Source organism: Miniopterus schreibersii, assembly GCF_964146895.1.
Source record: "Miniopterus schreibersii genome assembly, chromosome: 17".
NCBI classification, from domain to species: Eukaryota; Metazoa; Chordata; class Mammalia; order Chiroptera; family Miniopteridae; genus Miniopterus; species Miniopterus schreibersii.
The window spans coordinates 23,634,165-23,649,163 of NC_138117.1; the positions used below are offsets into that span (position 1 = coordinate 23,634,165).

The 14,999-nt window shown below is 37.0% G+C and overlaps 1 protein-coding gene across 4 annotated transcripts in view; it reads right to left on the reverse strand.

Annotated features, from left to right (window-relative positions):
* PDE7A (phosphodiesterase 7A) overlaps positions 1–14,999 on the reverse strand; it is a gene marked incomplete at its 5' end in the record, with an annotated part of 157,338 nt that overhangs the window by 39,408 nt on the left and 102,931 nt on the right. The window contains one exon of one of the 4 annotated variants that reach the window (XM_081116883.1): positions 1,297–1,356. The exons of the other annotated variants lie outside the window; for them this stretch is intronic. Within the exon in view, the coding sequence (XP_080973009.1) occupies positions 1,297–1,356 (60 nt within the window). Of the gene's footprint in view, positions 1–1,296; positions 1,357–14,999 lie in introns of those variants that run through there. 4 annotated transcript variants of the gene reach the window in all.

Here is a 14,999-nt window from a genome sequence, read left to right on the forward strand (position 1 = left end):
TAGCACTAAATTATTTTTTTGGTAGCATTACCGAAAAATAGTAACATACTGCAAAAGATGAAGCCCAGCCAAAGTTCATTTTACATATACAAAAAAAACATGCTCGTGTCCGAGTGCCTTGTCAAAGACTGCACTGACCCACTGAACAGTATTCTTCCCATTCTTAGTCCCTATACAAACAACATACTTTTAAAAAAATCACGAAGTATTAGCATTCTTTTTGCTTAAAAACTTAAATTTTTAGTGGTTTTATAAAAGGTAAAGTCTCTGAAAACATCCACAATTCAACTAATGCATTAATATTAACTTGACCTTCATTCAATAACTTGGCAAGCTAATCCTTTAAACACAATGAGCAAACAGCCATCAGTGCAACAAAATTAATTCTTAACTTGCAAGACCCAAGGATCTAAGAGAGTTTTTCTCGTGTTACTAAGAGAATTGCTTCAAGTAAAAGAATTATGCTTAAGTGTGAAAAAAATTACACACCAAGAATTAAAACCTTGCTTGAAAAAGAAATATAACTATATAGGAAGGAGCTTTTGTGTGGCTTGGCAAATAGTGACACTTTGTAAATTTTAAGTTAATACTCTTCAATTTCTTAACACAGGAAGATAAAAGCTGTATGGTGGATAAAAAATATAATCCTTTTCATATGAGTATAGAAAAATAATTTCAAACACTATACTCTTAAATATATGCTACTTTAAACTCTCACTCTTCCAGATGGTAAATGGCCAGCGTTCTAACAAGCATTTCTCAAGCCTGATATTTAGAATTTAAATAAAAAGATAACAGACATATAATAATTTTAAATGTTTTCAATGTATTATAAGTAAGGCATGCATTTTAGTGGCAGCAAGACCTTGAGACCATAATAGAGGGTGGTAGTTTTTAAAAAGTTTATACACTATCATTTTATTTGGAAATCCTCAAAAACTATACTTTAAATTTATAAGCATTAGTAAATTCTTTACCTCCAGAAGAGAATGTTTAAAATATGTACACTAAAAGTCTAAATTGTTTAATAATTTTATAATCTTAAAAGTTGAACTGCTAAGGAATGATACCAAGGAATGACACCATGAAAAGTCCTCGGGAAGGAATAAGGTGGGGGAAGAATAAACATTTCACACAGTAATGCTAAGCTTTTCCACCGACGGGTAAAACTCAGAACTCTTTTAATTAGAGAAATAAAAACTGAAGCAAAAGGAGAAGAAACCTGACTAGTAATTTCATTCCTACCAAATATAAAAACTAATGGTTAACGTTACAATCCTAATAAAGACGGCCTACCTTAGAGGCGATCCACTTGATAAGAACCAAGGCCAGACACCAGATCAATGTAATTCCCATTGGATCAATCAGAAACAGGCGGCATAATCTCCCTCCTCCCCAGCAAGCAACGAGCAAGAGAGGCTTGTTAGGAGTTTGAGAATGACCAGCTGTCCCGAGGCAGAAGAGAGGGGACACTGACTGCCTTGAACCTCAAGCAGCTGCCTTCAAACAAGGATCACCTGACTCCTCCGAGAACGCGCTGCCAGCCAGCCTTCTTACCCAGCGCGTGCTGCATGCCACAACCCAGGGCCGGAGTAGAACGGAGTTGAAAAAATGCTTGGCAGTACTAAAAATTTCCTCATTTCCCACACATAGGCCAGCTTCACAGGCATAATGTCCTGGAATTTAAAGATATTAATGCATTTTATTCTATCTTTTCAACTTTTAATACTGACTGTTCAGCTTTTTATTTCCTTTAGAGCTAGGATTACTGTGTGAAGGTTAGACTTTCACAAATACTGTCTGTGCTATTTAACATTATACTTCACTCATTTTGAATTGATTGACAAAGGTCAGTTGAATGGTACATTTTCAAGAATTGAAAGCATAGTATTTCCGAGCCCTAATTGCAATCTAGCTTACATTACAATATTTTTGGTACCTGTCTCCTTCTCTAGGCTGTGAGTGAGCTCTGTTACAGCAAAGTGGGGCTGTATTCATCCATCCTCATGATGCTGAGAAAAAGCCTTTCATGAAACTTTCATTCAAGTACTCAGCAAATATTTATTAAGCTACTACTGCGTATCCGCCCCTGTGCCAGATGCAGGCACCAGGGGCATCATCACTGAGTAAAAACAGGCATGGCTCCTGCCTTTGTGAGCTTGCAGTCCAGTCCATCTACATTATCAAAGTTTGCAACGGCACCAAGTACAGTGAAGCTGAGACACTGCCAGCACAGCCTGCTCATGACCTAATTAAGGGGTGAAGGACTCTTTCCCAGAGTCTTTGAAATGTCCCTGAACTGAAACGAAGGGACAAGGCATGACGGCTGAGGAGCAGACAAAACCAGTGAGTAGAAGAAACTAAAGAAGAGCAAGGGGGCGTGGGGGGAGGCTGAGGTGCAGGAAAGTAGAAAGCCGGAGGGGAGGCCCCATGAAGGTGACTTGTCTTCATCCTAAAAGCTAATTCCAACCTGCTGAAAAATTTTAGTTGATTTTGGTCAAGTATAGCTAGGCGGGGTAGTGTCTGGGTGGGCAGTGAGGAGGCCGCCGCAGAGGTCCAGGAGAGAGGCGATGATCGCCCGGAATAGGTGGTGGGATAACCAGAAATGGGCTAGAAATACTCAGGAAGTGACAGGACCATATCACGGACTGTAGTTCATGACAAGACAAAGTCACCTGCATATCAATGGTACATAAATGATGGTTCTAAAATATTTGAACATAACCCAACCAGTTAAAACATAATGCTATTTTCACTATCCAATTCCCAGTACAAAGAATTTATTTAAAAGAAAAGTTAATTCTAGATCTGTCAAAATGAAGCATCAATTAAACTAATAAGTCTAGCCCAGCCGGCATGGCTCAGCGGCTGGGCATCGACCTAGGATCCAGGAGATCAAGGTTTGATTCCCAGTCAGGGCACATGCCCGGACTGCAGGCTTGATCCCCAGTAGGGGGTGTGCAGCAGGCAGCCGATCAATGACTCTCTCATCATTGATGTTTCCATCTCTCTCTCCCTCTCCCTTCCTCTCTCTGAAATCAATATACACTTATAAATAAACTAATAAGTCTACATAAAAATTTTAATCCTTGCACAAACCGAGATAACTTTAATTTTGTCATGAAATTAGGTGTGACATGAGACGGTCAGGGTCTTTGATTACTACTCTCTCTACTCCAGTAGGCTGCAGTAATCAAACTCAAAGGACGCCCAGGAATAGGACAGAGCAGCAGTGTGTGTATCAGCCCCATTCTCAGAAGAAACGCTGGTGGCCCTCTCTAACGGGCGGTAGAGCCTGGGCCAGTGGCTAAAACAGGCTCGAGTTCATTATCTGCCGCTCTAAACTGGGTTGCACACTCCAAATTAGCCCCCTACACCATGAATATTCCTAGTCCAGGGATATTTCCTTTCCAATCAGCTGCTTAAAAAGTCAAGTTCTGAGAAGCAAATACAATGTAGCTATTTTTGGTACAGTACTTAAACATTTTTATAGGTGTCCTTTTGGTTGATGGTGAGCTCAAAAATCTGTACTTTCTTTTAGCTTAAAAGAGAAGGATTGAATAGACCAGACGGAAAAAATCAGAATTAAGACATGGAGGGGGGAGGAAGTAAGAAAGACAGTCCTAAAAGTTCTCTTTTAAATGAATTTCTGTTGAGATTATTTCCACCAGTCAAGAGCCTGGGTTTATTTCCTAGCTTTACTGCCTAAAGCAGAGTGGCCCTGGGCAAGTCACCACCTCTCTGGGCCTTATTTTCTTTCCCTTCACAGGAGTTAAATAACTATAAAAGAATACCTAGCTTGCCCAGCCGGGTGTGGCTCAGTGGTTGAGCATCGACCTAGGATCCAGGAGATCACGGTTCAATTCCCGGTCAGGGCACATGCCTAGGTTGCGGGCTTGATCCCCAGTCAGGGGCGTGCAGGAGGCAGCTGATCAATGACAACCCTCTCAATCATTGATGTTTCAACTCTCTCTCCCTCTCCCTTCCCCTCTCTAAAATCGATGAAGTTATATTTGAAAAAAATATTTTAAATTAAAAAAAAAAAAATACCTAGCTTGTAGTAGGCTCTCAATAAATTGTAATTGAATCAGAATTAAATACTGAAGATCTAAGAATAATGGCCTAACCCACTCTAGTTCCACCCCAACTCAAGGCTTCATTGTAATCACCATGTTCCACAAGGGGAATATGCTCTGCGCTTGCCCAGGGTCCTGAGAAACCTTCCCTGAGCCCTACTAGGGCTAGGGTCTTGGCTTTCATTTTTAACACTAGTGAACAGGTTGGCTCCCTAAAAATGGTTCCTTCAGTATCCTCTTCTTAAATTTCTATTACATTTCTAACACTGAAATACAGAGATAATCAAAACACAATCCTCCCAGATCACAAAATTTCCAATTTGAATAGAAATAGCTATTGAGTTTATGCCTAAAATCAGAGATCCTTCACTGCTACTGGCACATTTACATCACTCAAGTCTTACAAAAATCTCAGGCAATAGTTTTTTTCTTAAAACAATGCTCTTAACTTTCTTAATGGCATGAACCTAATTGCTTTAAAACTTTTTCTTATTTTGAGATATGAAATACTAATTTATCTTGGTAAATTACCGGGCTTCTCTGAATAATAAAACAATTTCAGTAAGATTAAATAAAAACAAAAGCTGTTTATTCAATTAGTATGAACACTCCTTTACAATATTATGTATATTAAAAAATTCTCCTAAAAATTAATCTTTCCAGATTGGGTCATGTAATTTATTATTCCATAAAAGTTACTTCTTTTACACCAATAACAAATGTATTCTTTTACATTAACTTTTCTCACCTCTCAAAGCCTTAGTGAAATATGGCAGGGTAGCAAACAAACAAACAAAAGCACTTAACTATACCAAAAAAATTAATGCATAGGATACAGCTAAACTTTCTAAAACAGAATTTGATACTTAAGAAGAAAGTATAAAACTTTTACCTTTCTGGGGCTTAATACATAAAAAATTAAGGCATTAAAAGCAGACCTCACTATTTTAGGTGTGTGTGTGTGTGTGTGTGTGTGTGTGTGTGTGATCAATAGAAAGAAAAGGTATGACTTTGATAACTGTGTCTTAGAGAAGTAATCCAAGCGCATATTTTATCCCAGGGCTTTCTGCCACCCACAGGACACCTGTCAATCTTGGCAATAGCCTTTAGCTATCCATATAGAGACTCGGCATGCCCCTCTCTTGACCAAATTAGGCTACACTCATCTGCATTGACATCAGTGACTATAATTTTGGAGTCTTGTTGACGGAAATAGCCTATCCCAGAGTTCTTTACACAAAGCAGTGTCTGGAGAAAACTATAACCAAATTTATAATAGAAAAATGTGAACACTATAGTCAAAAGCCTCCAATTGTACTTTTATCATTTTGAATTCCACCACTTTTAATAACAAATAATAAATGAGGGAGGCCTTTTTATTTCTTTTACTAAAAATCACATATCAGAACTTTTTATTTTTCATATGGTATGAATTTCAAGAGATATAAAACTGACAAAAGAATTGTGGTAACTAACTTTGATAACAAAAATTATTTTAAAACTAAAGTAACATGGGAGTTTTACAAGTTAATTAAGACTTTTGTGTCATACTGATTTAAAGTCCTGAATTAAGCTTTCTGTTACACAGTATCCCAGTATTTGATGGCAACAGATATGTGATTAGTCCTAGGATGAAGGAAGTAATAAAAACACATTCACATTTTACAAACATTCAAGTCTCTGGTCCAGAGAACTACACCTGGTGATAGTAAAAAGAACTTTAGAGACTTATCAAACCATTGTTCATAATATGTTTTAAATTACGGAAAAGTGGAAATGGTCACAATTTTCAAAAGGAAAAAAACAGTAGTATAGATTCCACAAGTATAGAGTTTGGACTTAGAAAACAATGTATGTAATGTAAGTGTAAGGCCTCTGGTATACTAGATCAGGAGAATGTCGCAGACACAAGACGCCTAAATTTCAGCAAGGCTGCATACAGTCTCCCGTGACATCCTTAAGAACAAAACAGCAATGTGACCCCCACAGGTAGGCTGACTCCTAGCTGACTCCTAGCTGACTGAACAAACACGCCCAGAAACTAAGTACCTGATATCAAACTAGTGGAAGAATTCTAGAGGTAAATCACAGGACTTTGCATTTGACCTTGTCTTGTTCTATGGTTTATTTCTTGGGATGCAGATCATACAAATGCATATCAAATCTGCACATAAAACACAAAGGGTAGACCAGCATGCTTAATTACAAAATTACTTAAAAAAATAAAGACTGCATTTGGATAGAAAATAAATAGCATACATGTAGAACAATGGAAAAGGGGATACAGGGTTAGAGTGAGCTTTAATGCAGTATAACTGGTGTTCTTATAGGAAGAGGGAAATCTGGACACAGGCACACAACTATACAGGGGAGGCCATAGGAAGGTGAAGGCAGAGACTGTAATAACACATCTACAAGTCAAGGAATGCCAAGGACAGCCAGCAACCATCAGGAGATAGAAGAGACAAGGAGGGACTCCTTCCCTAGAGCCTCCAGAGGGAGCATGGCCCTGCTGACACTTTACTTTCTGACTTCTAGCCTCTAGAACTGTGAGGATAAATATCCCTTGCTTTAAGCCACCCAGCTTGTGATACTTTGTTTTGGTAGCCCTAGGAAACTATTACACATTTTTATGGATTGGAAGGTTCAATATTGTTAAGATGTCAACTTTCTCCAAGTTAATCTTTAATTCCAATTAAAAGTCCAGCATGTTTTGCAAAAACTGACAAGCTAATTCTAAATTTACACAGAAACACAAAACACCTAGAATAGCCAAGATTTTTTCGGGGGGGGGCGGCCAGGAGACAAGACTGGAGGATTTATGCCACCTGATTTCAAGGCTTTTTTTGAAGCTACAGTAATCCAGATAGTGTGGTATTTACACAAAGGCAGACACAGATTAGCAGAACTGAATAGAATTCAGAAACAGACCTACACTTACATGGTCAATTGATGTTTGACAAAGGTATCAAAGTAATTCAAGGGGAAGTATAGTCTTTTCAACAAATGGCACTGGAAAAACTATATAAACATATGGGGGGAAAAGAAACCTCAACATCCAATCTCTTGCTATACAAAAAAATTAACACAGATCATATATCTAAAAATAAAGGCTAAAATAATACAATTTCTAAGAAAAAAGCATGAGAATATATATCTCTAGATACAAAAACACTAATAATAACAGAAAAAATATGTTAATTGGACTTCAGTGTAATTCAAAACTTCTGCTTTTTCAAAGACAGTGTTAAAATGAAAACTACAGACTCAAAGAAAACATTTAAAATACATAATCTGAAAAAGGACTTGTATCCAGAATCTATTATACATATATTAAAAATGTACAACTTAATAAGACAAATAATTCAATTAAGATATAGGCTAAAGAGTTGGACAAGTCACAACAGAAGATATAGAAATAACTAATACATATGAAAAGATGTTCATAACCACCAGCAAGATACCAGTAAATACCCACAAGAATGGCTAAAATTTAAAAGACTGAAAACATCTAGGGTTAACAAGGATGTGGAGCAATCATAACTCTCTGCAAATGAAACATGTCCAAAAAATGACCTGAACATGAATGCTCATAGCAACTTTCTCTGTAATTATCAAAGCTAGTAACAATACAAACATCTATCAACTAATAAATAAAATGTGGTATATCCATACAATGAAATACTACTCAGAAATAAAACCACTGACACATGCAACAACACGGATAATCTCAAGAAACACCATGCTAAGTAAAAAAAAAGAAAATCAGGAAAAAAATACTTTCTGTATGATTCCATTTCTATAAAGTTCTAGAAGAAGACAAAACTAATTAATAGTGGTTGTCTGGGGCAGTGGCTGGGGTAAACTGACCACAAAGGGGCCCAAGAGAACTTTCTGGGGTACTTCAGATTACAATATCTTGATTGGGGTATTAGTTACATAGTGTACACATTTGTTAAAACTCATCAAACTGTGTATAAATTATACCTCAGTAAAGCTGAATTATAGATTGACTCCATAAAAGAAACTATAGGCACCCGTCTACAAGGGCTAAGCAGGGCTGTTGAGGACAGGATATGATGGACATCACTCATTCATAGAGCTGCCAGGAGTTGGAGCTGACTCAGCGGCACGTAACACATTTACACAAACATGAACTTCAGAAAGAGGACCAATATCTATCCTGTTTCACCCACAAAGAACTTTAATACAGTGAGAGTGTAAAGTGAAATTGGGAGTGGTGAGGGGGTTGAGACTAGAGATGTAATAAAGACTTTGTCAACAGTTTTAAGGAGTCTGAACTGTATACAAAGAACAAAAGGAAACCACTGAAAAGTTTTATTTAGGGAAGTGATTCATAAATTATATTTGGGAATAAATACTTAGGGTCCCCGTGTGTGGAATAGATAAACACAGTGGAAGACTTCAGTCTTCAGGAGACCTGGCCTAGATTAGGGTAGCGGTCACGGGAATGAAGAAAGGTGATGGGATTCAAGAGATGATTCTCTTCAATGTTTCAGGAAAGGGTTAAATGATCCAGGGATAGCCAAGTGGAAGTATTTATTCAGTAGCTGGGCTGGTGCTCTCAAGGCCTTGAAAGATAGGTGGGCTGGAGAGAGGGATTTAAGAGTAATCCTCTATTAGTCAAGACTATAAGGTAAGATTACCCAAAGAGAGAAAGAGAAGATTGTTAAAACTAAAATCTTTAGCTCATAAACAGGAAAAGACTGGGAGGGCAAAAGGCCAAAACTCACAATTGGTAACTATTCAAACTAAATACACACCTCCCATGCTATCTGCTTTTTCTCTCACATACACGTATACAAATAACATTCCTTTCCCTCTTAGAACAGCAGTAATCTTAAAGCTAGTTAAGACACAGCTTTGAATACAATACAAAAAGCAAGTGAACAACTCTCAAACTGAATCTCCCTTTAGGCTTAAAGTTCCTTCCAGACCCAGGCTACAGAAGTTTTGGTTCCGCCCCTCACCCCAATCTAAGCTCCTTTAGTTCCTTTAAGATGAAAGCAAGATACAGCAGATACTTTTAAAAACTGTTTCACCCAGTTCTGTACTTGAAAGAAGCCAAGAATAAAGTAGGTCACCAAGACAAAACCTGTGTTCCTATTCCCATTCCTATTCCTACTATTACCACTTGCATTCCCAACAGTGGACTAGTATAGAGAACTAGCCTTACCACAGAAAACCACCAAAACACTGGAAAATATCTACTGAAATGACTCCATGAGCTGGTAAGAAAACAAGGAACACCCAGGCAAATACTATGTGAAGGCAGCAATGCACAACGGTAAGCAGAGCGCTGAAGCTGGCTTTACTCTGAGGTGAGAGTCAAAGGGTGAATCTGCACTTTGAGGTTTTCCAACCTCATGGTTGTAGGGAACAAAAAGAGACCAAAGCCCAGGGTTTGGCCAAGTGCAGAGCGTCTCCCAGTAACTATGACTAATGGAATACGATGACAATAATAATTACACTCCAGGCTCATTTAAAAAAATAGCTTGAATCATATTATGTGCAATTTGACAACCATCAGCTAAAAAAGCATGATACAAATTTATGCAGGCTGGCAAAAAGATTTTCATCTCTCGGATTTGCTACCATTTTAATGAACTTAACTGCAAAGGCAATTAAGACTAATGCTACTTTAAGGAACTCTAACTAGAACAATGTATAAAAAGCAGTTTAGTACAGTTTGGAAAAAAAGAACTATTTTCTCTTAAATAATACCACTTATTTATACTTAATAAAATGAAAAGAACATGAAGGATTCTGTACTTAGTATATATAATTATAATGCTCTGTTTAAAATAGACAAAGAATTAAAAAGGCGAAAATAACTTTTAATTTGCATTGAAGTACATGGTACTTCTTGTTCAAAAGAAATTCATTTATAATGAACACTACAAAGAAATCTAAAAATTTATATCATCTTATGTCAACAAAACTTTCTCTAAAAAAATTTTCTTCAAGCAACAATGTAAATGTACTTAATGCCACTGAATTATCCATTTAAAAACGGTTAAAGTGCTGGCTGGTGTGGCTCAGCTGGTTGAGTGTCATTCCATGCACCAAAAGGTCGCCAGTTTGATTCCTGGTCAGGGTGCATGCTGGGCTGCAGGCTCAATTCCTAGTAGGGGGTGTGCAGGAGACAGACAATGTTTCTGTTTCTCTCTCTCTCTCTCTCTCTCTCCCCCTTTTCCTTCCTCTCTCAAAAATAAATAAAAACATAGTTAAAAAAATAAAAATGGTAAATTTTAGGTTTATTTTAATGCAATAAAAAGATACATAGGAAAGAATACTTTCATCTAATTTTCCTTAAAGTTTGGAATTCTCTTAAGTCTGAAATTCACCTAAAACAAGTATTCTCTTAAAACTTGATCATGAGAGCATAAGCTTTGGGTCATGTGATCATGGAGTAAACTCTAAGGTCTACTCTTTTTAACCATGGAAGCTGTTAAGCCTCAGTTTCCTCCACCTCAATACTGGGAAACTACGTGGACACAAAGATGTAGTAAGAATCAAAACAGACAGTTCCCATAAAGATAAACCAGGATCTTCACCAAGGTGCCCTTACCCAATTCTCTGACACAGTCCAAATGAAGAGTCATTAACTAAAATTCACAAACCTTTAAAAATCATCTAACACCCTTTAACCAGCACTGGCCTAATGCCTTCCCTTGGCTCCTGTCTCTGCCTCCTGACCACATTGGTGTTTTCCCATGCAACCTGTGTGGTGTGCCTTGCCTCCTGTGAGTATAATAAATTTTTGTTTTTTCCTGTGGCCTCACCTGACTGACCATCTCATAAAAGAATACAAAACATATCCACTGGTTGAGAAAACACAAAATAATACAACATTGTGAGTTCAGCAGTTATGATTAAATGAATTTTATTCATTAATTACAACAGTATCTACTTTTATATTTGAAACACTAGTGTATGAGATTTAATTTTTCAAGTTTACTATTTCAAATACATGTGGATTCATGAATTCTATGCCCAAATCCCAGATTGTCCTGGGATCTGCCATTATCAATTGGGAACCACGGGCCAGAGGATGAGAAGGCAAGGTGTGTGTGTATACGCACACCCTTTCTGCTTCCCCGCCACATGCACAGTTCTGATAGAGATGTATACACTATTATTTCTCTTTCAAAAAGCTGATAAAACTGGGGGGTGGGAGGAAGCTGATATAAGAAAAACAGATATGATAAGAAAAAAGCTATATGACCAAGGTTAAAAGGAGATACCAGAGCACAAAATATTTAACTCTCAAAGTGTAGACACAGCAACTTGTCATCCATCCTTCCCTACCCTACACAATATTTTTTATTACCAAGAAAATACAGAAAACCACTATTTGTCTTCTGTGGCACAAATTTAACCCTATCTCATTTATGCCCTATATGGACCCTAATTCCAGCCAAATGATTTAATCACAATTTCCTGAACACAGCCTGAACATTATCACTGCCAGTTTTACCCAACTCATTCTCTCAATCTGAAATGGATTCTCTACCACTTGGGAAATCACGTCAGTTTTAACACCTCCAACATGTGGCTGTATAAAGAGAAAAATAAAATTCAGTAATTTTGGCCATCAGAATGGCTTATTTCAAGATTTACTGGGGCAGCTTAAGAAAACCACACTAAAATAGGTGAACTGACGCAGCTATAAGTTTTAATTCATTCTATGGACAAGAAGCACTTAGAAAAAGTAAAGTATAGGCCATTTAAAATTGATAAAGAAGATACATTTAAAGTTCCTTGTTTAGAACCTGGAATATAAACTGCGACCATAGTGGCTATGTTTCAAGTACAGTTGATTTTGAAATTTTAACTCCTGTTCACTGAAAAGTTTCTAAAGTGTTGGACAGAAAATATTCAAAATTAGACAAATAAATATGTAACTGGGAGACAGATATCACTCTCTATTTTTAAAATAGTTTTTTATTGTATTATTATACTTTACAACTTACATGAGTCTATGTCGGTCAATAAAGATCTGAGGCTATAAAAGTTTATTAAAAGTTTATTTGGGGTCTTAAAAGATTCAAATCCAGGAGAGACAGATTCAGGGCAAGACCTGAAATATGCTCCAGGAAGACAAAGAAAGCTGGAGCTTATAAAGGCAAAAACCACAAACTGGAACAAAGAAACTTTTCTTATTGGCTACTTAATATGATGTGATGTCTAGTTTAGGAAGGGTTGGTCAGGTCCAGGTGATGAAACTCTGAGGTAGGTGTAGTCATGGGGGGGGCGCAGTTCCAGGATGTACTTCTAGGGCAAGCACGTAAGTCCAAAAGGCCAAACCTCATCTGGGTGCAGACTTGGGAAGTCCAACTTCCCTAACAACTTCAACTTCATTGTAAGGCCCCTGATAGTAGTACTCCGATTTTATTTATAATAAAAAAATAAAATAATAATTTTTTATTTTTCGATTACAGTTGATACACAACATTGTATTAGTTTCAGGTGTACAACACAGTGATTAGATACAGGTATATATATATCTTATGAAGTGATCACCTGGATAAATCTAGTACCCATCTGACACCACATAACTATTACAATATGATTGACTATATTTCCTATGCTGTACTTTACATCCCTATGACTATTTTGTAACTACTGGCTTGACTAGTACCTGGTTTTAGATATTTTGGTCCACACTTACATTACTGTTTGAGTGTAAACTGATAGAAGCTTTCTGGAAGGTAATTTGGCCATGTTTAACAAAAAGCTTAAAACCACACCTAACATTTTAACTAGCCATCCCACTTCTAGGAATTAATCTTTAGGAAATTATTATAAGGAACTAGTTGGTTATAAAAATAGAAATATGGAATACCTACAGTTATTAAAAGTGAATGCTGTAAAACAAATGCTCAAATGGATAATTTAATTCTGAGATACTTTTAACTATTTAGTAGATGAAAGGACTATCAAGTGAAAGATGGCATATTATATGTCACCACTTTATATCTTATATATACATCTTAAGATTACATATTATCTTAAATATTTTAACAATTGTACTTTGTTAAACTTTGATATAAAACAGTCTTATAACCAGCAATGTATGATGCCAGTTTCCCTAGTAACAAATTAACTTCCTCATTGCTTTAAAGATCTTTGAATTAAAAATATATATATATATCTTTTCTTTGCTGCTTTACTGTTTTTAACTTGCCTTGAAAAATACAAGGATGATATCAACAGAGTACTATCACCACAACATGAAACTGGACGGGGAGAGGAAGCTATAGATCATTTTCAGGAAGGAATATTGCTGCGAAAGTCCTAAACAAAACACTAGTGAGTAGAATCATTAAAAGAACACTATATCTGCCTGGCCGGATGTGGCTCAGCTGTTGAGCATCAACCTAGGATCCAGGAGATGGCAGTTGGATTCCCAGTCAGGGCACATGCCTGGGCTGTGAGCTTGATGGGGGGGGGGGGGGGGAGGCGGCTGCAGGAAGCAGCTGATGAATGACTCTCTCATCATTGATGTTTCTCTCTCTCTCTCTCTCTCTCTCTCTCTCTCTCTCTCCCCCTTCCTCTCTCTGAAATCCATAAAGACATATTAAAAAAAAATACTATATCTTAACCAGGTAAGAATCATTCTAGAACACAAGAGTAATTTAATATTACAATATTTACTAAGATAATTTTCAAATTAGTAGGTCAGAGGTGAAAAACTTTAGGCATCTCAAAGATGTCCCAAAATGCATCTGAGTAACTAACCATTCTTAATAAAGTGACGATAAAAAGGCAAAATTATTATTTGCGAGTGATGCATTTGCAAGTGATTATGAAATAAACAAGGTACTGAAAAACTATTAGAAACAACAATAATAATATTCAGTATGCGGCTGCTTACAAAGTTAACATGCGAAAATCAAAAGTTTGCCTACATACGAACAATTAGAAAAGATGAGAGAAAAGATTTCACTCATAATCACACCAAATAAAAATAAATGGTCTAAACAAAAATGATAAAGGGTTCTATGAAGATAATTTCTATTGAGGAATCTCAAAGAAGACTGGAATAGCGAGACTCAATATTAGGATGAGAGCAGCTTTATCAGCCAGGCTCCCAGCAGGAAACAGATGGCACACTCAGAGGAGGAACTGAAGAGAAATCCATGAAGAACTATTTACTAAGGTCTGGGCAGGGTGCAGCCCCCAGGGGCTAATAACAGCAGGAAGCTATTACCACTGTTACTACTAGACCCTTAGGTAGACAAACAGCCCTACAGGGTGACACGCTAGGAAATATATTCTAACCTTTCTTTCCTCCTACCCTTCTATCTCCTACCAGACCTAATGACCAAATCCAACAAGAAAGCAGAAGCAAGAGTCCGGGTGATGCATTCTACAGAGGTCAGCCTCCTGCGGCACAGAGCAAGATAAAGAGAGTGAAGAATATATTTGACGGGGCAAAAAGAACATCCAACTAGTCTCTTCTGACTGTTGACTGTGCCAGGCACTGCTCTGACCACTTTATTTGGATTAATTCTAGTAATGCTAATTTGCCCAAACTATAAATTCAAACAAGTCCAGTAAAAATACCAGTCAGATATTTTATAGGCCATGAAAGTTTCTGACAATGATAAGTTCTTCTAGAATAATAAACATGCAAGATCAGGTGGGGGGAAAGCATCTAGTAGTCATTGCCCATGAAAATTTTCTCTTCTTCAACTGTCAGTCCAACTGTCAATAGCTTTGAGTTCTCTAATATCACACCCATGAACTTCACAAAAACTGTTATACTTTGCAATATACAATTTTGGTTTGCAATTGATTTTATTGTATTTGACCAATAAAAGTGTTGACAAAGGATGAGGAGCAATATTTGAGGGGAAACTAACTTAAAAGTTGTGCTTTATTACTAAAAATTTT